At 45.2% G+C, this 9,599-nt stretch overlaps 1 protein-coding gene across 2 annotated transcripts; it reads left to right on the forward strand.

The window, feature by feature from the left end:
• The first annotated feature begins 1,592 nt into the window (after positions 1 to 1,592).
• Positions 1,593 to 8,848, forward strand: DDX5 (DEAD-box helicase 5). Of its 2 annotated transcripts, none has more exons than XM_054846158.1 (13): positions 1,593 to 1,741; positions 3,306 to 3,471; positions 3,618 to 3,714; positions 3,800 to 3,933; positions 4,054 to 4,119; positions 4,563 to 4,704; positions 4,783 to 4,943; positions 5,118 to 5,290; positions 5,487 to 5,597; positions 5,811 to 5,872; positions 5,949 to 6,008; positions 7,259 to 7,483; positions 8,079 to 8,848. In XM_054846158.1, exons 1-13 carry the CDS (start codon positions 1,734 to 1,736, stop codon positions 8,459 to 8,461), a joined length of 1,788 nt encoding a protein of 595 aa, XP_054702133.1. In that variant the 5' UTR covers positions 1,593 to 1,733; the 3' UTR covers positions 8,462 to 8,848. The 2 variants fall into 2 exon arrangements, with proteins under 2 accessions (XP_054702133.1, XP_054702132.1); XM_054846157.1 differs by having other exon boundaries at positions 1,609 to 1,765.
• Positions 8,849 to 9,599: the final 751 nt, after the last annotated feature.

Genomic DNA, 9,599 nt, shown 5'->3' on the forward strand with positions numbered 1-9,599 from the left:
ATAAAGAGAAAATGGCAATTTTCTAATCAGAAGTGTGGAATTGCTTTTAAAGAGAAAGAATTAGATAGACTGCAGCTTTGGGTTACAGAGGAGGTGACTTAGAAGAAATTAATGTCCACAAAGGGTCTAAATAAATAGAAAATGATTACTTACCATTTCTAATAACTCATTTTGTTTCCTGCCCCTTGCTCTTAGCAGGCAATGTGTTGAAATGTTTTTCAGGTTGTGTACAATTAAAATGTGAAACACATTATTATGGTATCTTAGAAGCTAAGAGCATAAATAGAACAAAAATGAGAAGAAATGGCCATCAAATACAGTTATTTTTGTCTCAGAAAAGCCTTAAAGCATAGATTGCTAGAAAGTGGGAGGATATAAACGGGGAGTGTTGTTATGACACTTCTCCTTCCTTATGTTGTTTGCATTTGCATTGGCCAGTGCTGAAAACAGGTGGTCTGGCAATATGGCTGCTTTTATTTATGCTTCCAGCTTTACCTTTTCTTTTGTGTGCTTAAAGCCTCAGGTAGCAAGACATTCAAGTTACTCACGCTAGCAAAGCAGGGCAGATAAGCAGCACAGTACCCAGTTCATGTGTTTGATGTTTAATAAACGTGTGCTTTCTAAACAGCCCTGTCCTTCACTGCACTGGTGCACTTGTGACCTTTGAATTGCTTTACTAGCCTTGTTGTGGAATTTGAAAAGATAAAAATAGTAACTGTTTCTAATCACATGTATTTAATATTTATAAAAGTGCCCAGGCAATGGGTAACAGTCTAAAAGCACTGCTGAAAGTAAGATTTAATAATCTATCTGATATGATTGTGTCCAACCTGTTAACATCGTGAGGATCTGCACATCTAACTCCTTTAGTCTCTCAAAAATCCCAGGTAGGCGCGTGGCTGAATCTACCTTTCCTTCAAGTATCAGTTACTGGTTAAAACGTGGCAACTCCACTTGAGGCTGGGTTTTATCTGTCGGAGCACTTGCAGGAGGCTTTTCACAAGCAGTTCACGCCACTGTAAATATTTGTGGGGCTTTGAGCTCCGGGAACTTCACTGCGAGCAGTTGGGTGCCCTCTCTGTTCCCTCACCGCTGCTCCTGTGCGCCAGCTAGGAGTCGAGTGGCTCTCCGGACAAGCCGGGAGGCCGAAAGGGATGGGGCTGCGCTTATCAGAGGCCGGCTGGGGGGAAAAAAATCCCTGTTTCCATCAGGCCGAGGCCGAATCGCGGCCTCCAGACGCACAGAGAGGCCTCAGCCGGGGGACGACTCGGCACCACTAGGCCGCGGCCTGCTGCCTGCCGGCAGCCCTGCGCATGCGCGGCCGCTCGCGCCCTTCCTTGCGTGGGCGGGGAGATGGGGGGGGGGGGAGCGCGGGCCCCTCTGGGCGGGGTGCTGCGGGCAGTGACGGCAGCGGAGGCCACGCCCCAAGGAGGAGGGGAACTTCCGCCCGCGAGCGCAGAAGCCGGTCAGTCGGCCGAGCCGCTGTCACACCCACACGAGAGGGGGCGGGCATTCCGGACAGCTCGGGCCTCTTACATAACAGAAGGGGCGGGTTTTGCGCCTGCGTCAGCAGCCGGTTCCCAGCAGCCCCCGCGGCCCCCCTTATATAACCGGCATCCGGGCGGTGAGGCGCTCTACATTCAGTGGCCCCCACCAACGGCGTTGGATCCTGTCTTACCTTTCGCCACCTACTTTAAGTGACCAGGATCGTCTCGCCCACCGCCACCATCGCCATGCCCGGGTATTCCAGCGACAGGGACAGAGGGTGAGTCCGGGGGCCCGGCCGGCGCTAGCCGCCGCCAGCGTCCGGACTCTTAGACCGACTGTGGGGTGCTGGTGGTTGTTTTTTTCAGCCGTTTAAAATGGCGGCGAGCCGTGGGGGTTGGGCTCTGGAGCCCTTCGCCTCAGCTCTTGCCGTCTGGAGGTTTCCGGAGCTTCGCGAGGGGAGGCTGGGGGAGGGGAATTGGCTTTAGGGCCTTTTAGCGCCGGCGAGGGTGGCCACTGCGCGTGGGTGGCCCCATAATCTGGGATGGGGCTAGGTCCATCCGCCTCAGCGCAGCCCCCACTTGTGTGTGGCCGCTTACGAGGGGCGCGGGTGGGGTTTTTTTGGGGGAGAAAGGGACTCGCCCCACACCCCTCCCGGGACATACCCCCGAGTATGGATGGTCCACGCAGCGCTCGAGTCTCCCTTGTCCCGTCCGTGTACCCCCGCCCCACCCCCCCCACCCCCCAGCGAGTGGGGGTGGGCTGGGGAGCGGCGGGTAGCTGGAGGTTTGTGGGTCAGTGGGTTGGCCAGGCGCTTCGTCGATGCCGAAGCCTAGGGGAGCTCTCGGTAGGGCGGTTCCCTTTTCCTCCCTTCCCCCTCACAGGGGACGGCGGCTCTAGCTGTTGCTGGCAGAAGCCGGCCGGCTGCCGCTTTGTGTTGTGTAAGCGGATGTTAATGGCCGGCCCCGCCATGCGGTGACTGAGGGGAAATCAAAATGCCGGCTGCTGCCTTTGTTCCTCCTCCTCCTCCTCCCCCCGCCCAGCTCAGACTCTAAAATGGCAGCGGCTGGAAAATGTGGCGTAGACAGAAATGAGAGACAAAGGAAACAGCGCTGGCAGGAAGCAGTGGCCACTCAGCCAGGTCCCCTCTGGGAGCGCTGTGTTGTGCTGGGGAGGATCGTTCCCAGCGAAATTGGGGAGCAATCGGGGTGGGGGAGGGAGCCCCATGCTCAGATGCAGTTTAGCGGTCCTTGGTGCAGGGCTTAGCGTTGCTTCGAGCAGTGCCTCGGGGCTGCCAGGGCAGGCTTTTGAGAGGAGCCTTTTCTGAACGGAGGGACCTAACCTAAAATGCTAACATAAATCGCGTGACCTCATAAAACACTGAGAGAAGCCTGTCTTTTGGGATACAGGAAAATGGTTTATGGGGAAAGTTATACCAAGGTTTCATAACTGCTCCTGCCCACCTTCTGCAGGCTGACACACAATGGGAGTGTCATTTGGGTGGGAAACCATTTTGATCGTGGGGTAATACAAAGGTTTTAATGTCCTTGCTTTGCCTATGTTGTAACTTGCTAATAGGCCTTTCAATTCCATTTTATGGAAACTGCAATGTTGTGTGTTGCCTTAGCTTCTGAATATAAGTTGTAGCTAGGCAGATTGTGGCATCTGCAACTTAATGTTTTCTGAAGTTTCAGTATCCTGTAGGTGGGGTTTATAAATCTGAATTCTAAAGTTAGAGTGGACCAGAAAGATAGTGGTTAAGTTGTACAAGAAGAGGACCAAAACATTTCTCTTGGATTCTATGTTATGATCTTCTTTAGGTTTGGAGCCCCTCGTTTTGGAGGAAGTAGAGGTGGACCTCTTTCTGGGAAGAAATTTGGAAACCCTGGGGAAAAACTCACAAAAAAGAAATGGAATTTAGATGAGCTGCCCAAGTTCGAGAAGAACTTCTATCAAGAACATCCTGATGTAGTCAGACGTACTGTGGTATGTACCCTATCCAACTCATGCGAAAGTAAACAAATAAGTGCAAACATGCTGAGGGTCATGGGGCTCAACAGGCATGGGGGAGGTAACTTAAAAGATAAGTTTGGTATCAAAGCTTATTTCCAATAATGTTTTTTGTCTTGCAGCAAGAAGTTGAACAGTACAGATCAAGCAAAGAAGTCACAGTTAGGGGCCATAACTGTCCAAAACCGATTATAAACTTCTATGAAGCTAACTTTCCTGGTAAGTGAAGACTAGCATACTGGTCATTCTTCCAGGCTTGATTAAGACAAAGTCTAAGTTACTAAGTTTCCACTTTCTCTTCAAGCAAATGTTATGGAGGTAATTCAAAGGCAGAACTTCACTGAACCAACTGCTATTCAAGCACAAGGTTGGCCTGTTGCATTGAGTGGACTGGATATGGTTGGAGTGGCACAGACTGGATCAGGGAAAACACTGTCTGTAAGTTTTGATTGTAGCCTGTATGAATACTGCTGGTTTTCAGCAGTATTGGCCTGGGTTAGTGCAGGCCAAACACTCCTGGGAAGAGATTGTGATGAGACTTTTCTTTCTTCCAAACAGTACTTGTTGCCTGCTATTGTGCATATAAATCATCAGCCATTCCTGGAGCGAGGAGATGGACCTATTGTGAGTATTCCTAAATGAAAGGGGATCTTAATTTCTAGAGAATGTGATATGTTTAATTTTTTCAGTCCCAATTGTCCATGTTCAGAGTGCATAGTTGTATTGTGTTTCTCTGACTAAAGTGGTTCCATGTTTTGGTAGTCTCCCAAGAACATTCCATAAGCCCTGATTGGATTGTCCTTAAAACTGTACAGACAGGGCTAGACATCCCACTTAGTCACTAGCTTCTAGGGAATAGCAATTTCTAGATATCTTACTGCACAGCATAAATCAGTGTTTGGCAGTAATTGAGATGCTAGGTAACTTAGTTTGCTGGTTTGGGCTACTTAAATCCACTTCAGTCATTCTGGCACAGAAGGAATAAATGACAACCTTTCCATTTAAAACTAATGTCAGACAAGAAGTGTCAAATGGGTATTGAACTAAAAGCTGGGCATCTTTTCTAGTGTCTTGTGCTGGCACCAACTCGTGAACTGGCTCAGCAAGTGCAGCAGGTAGCTGCTGAATACAGCAGAGCATGCCGTTTGAAGTCTACATGTATTTATGGAGGTGCTCCAAAGGGACCACAAATTCGTGACTTAGAAAGAGGTATGGATAAGCCTTGATGCATCTCTGTATGAGGCAATGCGAGCACTACTTCAGCTGACTTAACTGCTTGGGTTTTAGGTGTGGAAATCTGCATTGCAACACCTGGAAGACTTATAGACTTCTTAGAAGCTGGAAAGACCAATCTCAGGAGGTGTACTTACCTTGTCCTTGATGAAGCTGACAGGATGCTTGACATGGGATTTGAACCTCAGATCAGAAAAATTGTGGATCAGATAAGAGTGAGTATAAGTGGTTCATGCATTTATCACTATTACAGAAACAAATGCTACTATGCCCTTTAAAGCAAGGGCAGTGCAATTAACTTTTTCAGACTTGTCTGGGTAGACTTTTTTTGGTTGGGTGTTTGACTTAACTGTCTATTGATCTTGTACTGACCTAGTCTCCTTCTCCAGCCTGACAGGCAGACTCTGATGTGGAGTGCCACATGGCCAAAGGAAGTCAGGCAGCTGGCTGAGGACTTTTTGAAAGAATATGTACACATCAACATCGGTGCATTAGAACTAAGTGCAAACCACAACATTCTTCAGATTGTGGATGTGTGTCATGATGTAGAGAAAGATGACAAGTAAGTAGTAAGTGGGGGGGGAAACATTCAATATGTTTTTGATGGTTGGTTCTAGTTTATGAACTGTGAAATTATTTTTTTGTCTTTAGATTTCTGACACCAGTCTGAGAACGCTTAAAGTCAAAATCAGGCTGGTAAAACCAAACCTGCAGAGTACCAATCAATCCCAGCTCTAACAGTCATCTTTTCCTGATAGGCTTATTCGTTTGATGGAAGAAATAATGAGTGAGAAGGAAAACAAAACAATTGTTTTCGTGGAAACCAAAAGACGGTGTGATGATCTTACCAGGAAAATGAGGAGAGATGGGTGAGTCTAACTGAAACTTCAGTGAGCCTCCCCAACAGTCTGAGCATGCTCTTGATTGTTCATGGTGTCAGAACTGTCAAGTATAGTGACACCAGGTATCAATTAAAATGCTAAAACTACCTTTAGAAGCTGTTTGGAATTTGCTAGCCCTATCTTTGACTAATGAAAGCACTCTAGGAATGGGTTTAGGTCAATCAAATTCTATATTTTCAGGTGGCCAGCAATGGGTATTCATGGTGATAAAAGTCAGCAGGAGCGGGACTGGGTTCTAAATGGTGAGTATTTCAACAATTTCTGCAAGCACATGAGCTGTTAAGTAACGAAGAAACTGATGAGTTGCTTGTGTTACAGAATTCAAACATGGAAAAGCACCAATCCTGATTGCTACAGATGTTGCATCCAGAGGTCTAGGTTAGTACAACTCGTAATGCCAGTTGCCCAAAGCTATTTAAAGAAAGTCTATTGCTTTCTTTAACCTCTGCATTTTTCTAAGTTTTCTTCACATAAAGGTGCAGTCTTTGTGGCAAGGCCTAGGCATGACAATCGGAGGACTCGAGGGGGATGGAGGACTAGTGGAAATGATCGGCTGGCTGCTTCCAGTCAAATAGAGAGGTGAAAGCTGAGAGCATTGTGTGCCAGTAATCTTCAAAAGGCAAAGATCATCCTTTAAACTACTACCCCATAAACTGTTCTCTCATGAAATAAGCAGTTTCATTCACAGTTCACTTTGCCCTGGTATTTCTCTTCTCTCCATGCTTTGCATGATTTGCCATGGTGCAGTACTGTTAGTTTTGTGCATACTGTCTGCTGTGATCTGTGGGTCTTTGAATTTCAGTGAGTTTGCTGAAATGTCGAAGAAAATAATTACAAACTTCAATGTTCAATGAAATTTTTTTCAACCATGAAATGGAGAGAGCAGCTTTAAAACGTACTAAGCCTTGTACAAATTGGTGAGTACTGGCACATGAAATCTGAGAAAAAGTCCACCTCTCACTTTAGCAAGTGGGGCAGGAAAGCAATGGCTTTTCAAATGCCTTTGAAAGTCGAAGTTCCTCCACCTATACATAGTCGTCATGTCGAGACCTGCCAGAGAGAGACACATTCTCAAGTGAACCCTGGCTTCTTGGAAGCGCTTGCCTAGACGAGACACAGTGCATAAAAACAACTTGGTGACTTTGGGGGGACAGGTATGTTTTTCTTGCAGCTGCGGTTCAAAGGTCTTGGCAAGACGAGCAGTGTGGCCCCTTTTTTTTTGAGCTTCTAATGAGTGTGTATGTGAAGGACCTTGTATGTTTTTACTCTAAGGTCCTCAAATGAGCACATGAAGAGGCTGCTGTGAGCTTTAGTGGCCCTACTGCAAGAAGCATTCAGATGTCACTTGATGATTTGTAAAGGGGACTCTTGAGTTGGGAATGACAAGCAAATGCATACTCCTTTATGGTAAGGTTTTGGATCACAGGGTGGGTGATGAGATGGGAACAGACGGAGTGTGCATAACTTTCTCTTCCACAATACTCATGCAGAAATGGATAATTCTAACACTGTTCTTTGCAGCCATTATTTCTTTTAAAGTACTCTTGTCTAATGTTTATCTTCGATTTGGCTGTTGTGGTGTGCAAAACTTTGTACCTTGCTTTTTGCCACACTGCAACACTTTACAGATGTGGAAGATGTGAAATTTGTCATCAATTATGACTACCCTAACTCCTCAGAGGACTATATCCACCGAATTGGACGAACTGCCCGCAGTACCAAAACAGGCACAGCATACACATTCTTTACTCCTAACAATATTAAGCAAGTAAATGACCTCATCTCTGTGCTTCGTGAGGCTAATCAAGCCATCAACCCCAAATTGCTTCAGTTGATTGAAGACAGAGGTTCAGGTAAGTACTGTTCCTGACCACAGTGCGTACCTTTCCTCTTGGAACAAAATGGAAACTAAAATTCCACCTCCAACCTCTCTCCAAAATGGATGTGGAAGGTGGTTTAGCTACCAGTTATGGTGACCTGAAAAGGTATTTATTAACACCAATAACAAAAACCAATACATTCTCCCTGTGAATGCTCAACACTCATGTTGTGGCACACCTATGGCTAGTGCTGGCCAAAGATGCACTTCTGAGAACTTGCTCTGAAATGAAATGCTTCAGGGCTTGGTTTTGTGGCCTTCTCATACAGCTAGAAAAGATGGACTGAACTGCCCTGTTTGAAAGATGAAGGTGACTTTCTGCCTTGATGCTATCACTCTTGTATTACAGGGCAGAGTGTATGACTCTCCTCACTGGCTAGACAGCTCTATCAAAATAGTATTCTAACTAGAGTCCAGTTAGCAATGGGAAAGCTGCTGTAGTATGTTTGCCTTGCTGTGACAGAAAGGGAAAGGCTTTTTTATCTTACTAGCTGGACTCCTTCATTTGAAGGTATGCAAAATGTAGCCTTTATGATATATTTATAACTATGTCTTGTTTCTTTTAATAGGTCGTTCCCGAGGTGATCGACGTGACAGATATTCTGCGGGCAAAAGGGGTGGATTTAGTAGTTTTAGAGAGAGGGAGAACTTTGAGAGAAACTATGGTGCGTTAGGAAAGAGAGACTTTGGAGCAAAAACTCAAAATGGGGCCTACAGTGCCCAAAGTTTCAGTAATGGAACTCCTTTTGGAAATGGCTTTGCAGCTGCAGGCATGCAAGCTGGCTTCAGGGCTGGTAACCCTGCAGGAGCTTACCAGAATGGCTATGATCAGCAGTACGGAAGTAATATTGCAAATATGCACAATGGCATGAACCAACAGCAGTATGCGTATCCTGCCACTGGTGCTGCTCCTATGATAGGTTACCCAATGCCGACAAGTTACTCTCAATAACTTAGTGTATTTAAATGTCTCAGTTTTTCATAATTGCTCTTTATATTGTGTGTTATCAAAACAGGATAGTTATTTAAGAAATGGGAAATGCAGAAATGACTGCAGTGCAGCAGTAATTATGGTGCACTTTTTTCGCTATTTAAGTTGAATATTTCTCTACATTCCTGAAACAATTTTTAGTTTTTTGTACTAGAAAATGCAGACAGTGTTTTCAAAGTAAATGTACAGTGATTTGAAATACAGTAACAGAAGGCAGTGCATGGCCTTCCAATAAAGATATTTGAAGACCGAATTTTCTTTCAGATGGCAATTTTCTCAACATGTGCACAACTTTACATTAATGGAATGTCAAATGTTTTTATATTAAATTCCAGAAAGGTTTCTCAACTGTGTCTGATTAAACATTTAAGCTTATAAAAAACCCAGCCTTGCCTTGATTGGGCTAGATTGCTTAGCATGGCAGGCTCTGCTTTGATGGGGGAGAAAACTAAAGCTGGCTTCTGAGTAACTGTTGGAAACGGTGCTCTTCCTTGTCTCACTAGCGTAGGGCCAGTTTTTGGAGAAGATCCACTGGAGTAATGGTGTAGCTAAAAGTCTCACTAACCAAAACTCTGCAGTGGTGTTGCTAATGAGCTGCTACAAGCGTAGGAAGCTTTTGCAGCACTGTTAACTGTTGCCTTCACATGACCATATGTGCAGACTAGGCTTGAGTGTAATGTATCTACAGCTGTCAGGCCTTGTGAGTTAGCATGCAGGCTTACTATGAGCTTCAGAGAAATGGGAAGATCTTAGTATTAAAACTTCAAATTATACTTAAACTGGTATTGAGCAGTGATTTCTTTATGGATGTGGGGGGAGGGAAGTGGGCTGTTGATCCATGAACATACCTCATGGATTATTTTTTTTCAAGACTTCTAGTACATGCAAAGGACTTAATCTCAAACCATTGCTTATGCTGAGCAAAGCAACAAAATTTCTTGCCAAAGAGCGTAGCTGGAATAATACCTGATCCTGGGGTTAAAGTACTTAATGCTTTCAACTATGGTATAATAGAAATTCCAGTTAATGCTTTCAGTTCCTTCCTCTTGCTTGTTTATCAGTAACAATGATTAGTTTCAAGTTTAACAATGCTTAACTA

This window comes from Grus americana, chromosome 18 (assembly GCF_028858705.1).
Source record: "Grus americana isolate bGruAme1 chromosome 18, bGruAme1.mat, whole genome shotgun sequence".
Taxonomy (NCBI): Eukaryota; Metazoa; Chordata; class Aves; order Gruiformes; family Gruidae; genus Grus; species Grus americana.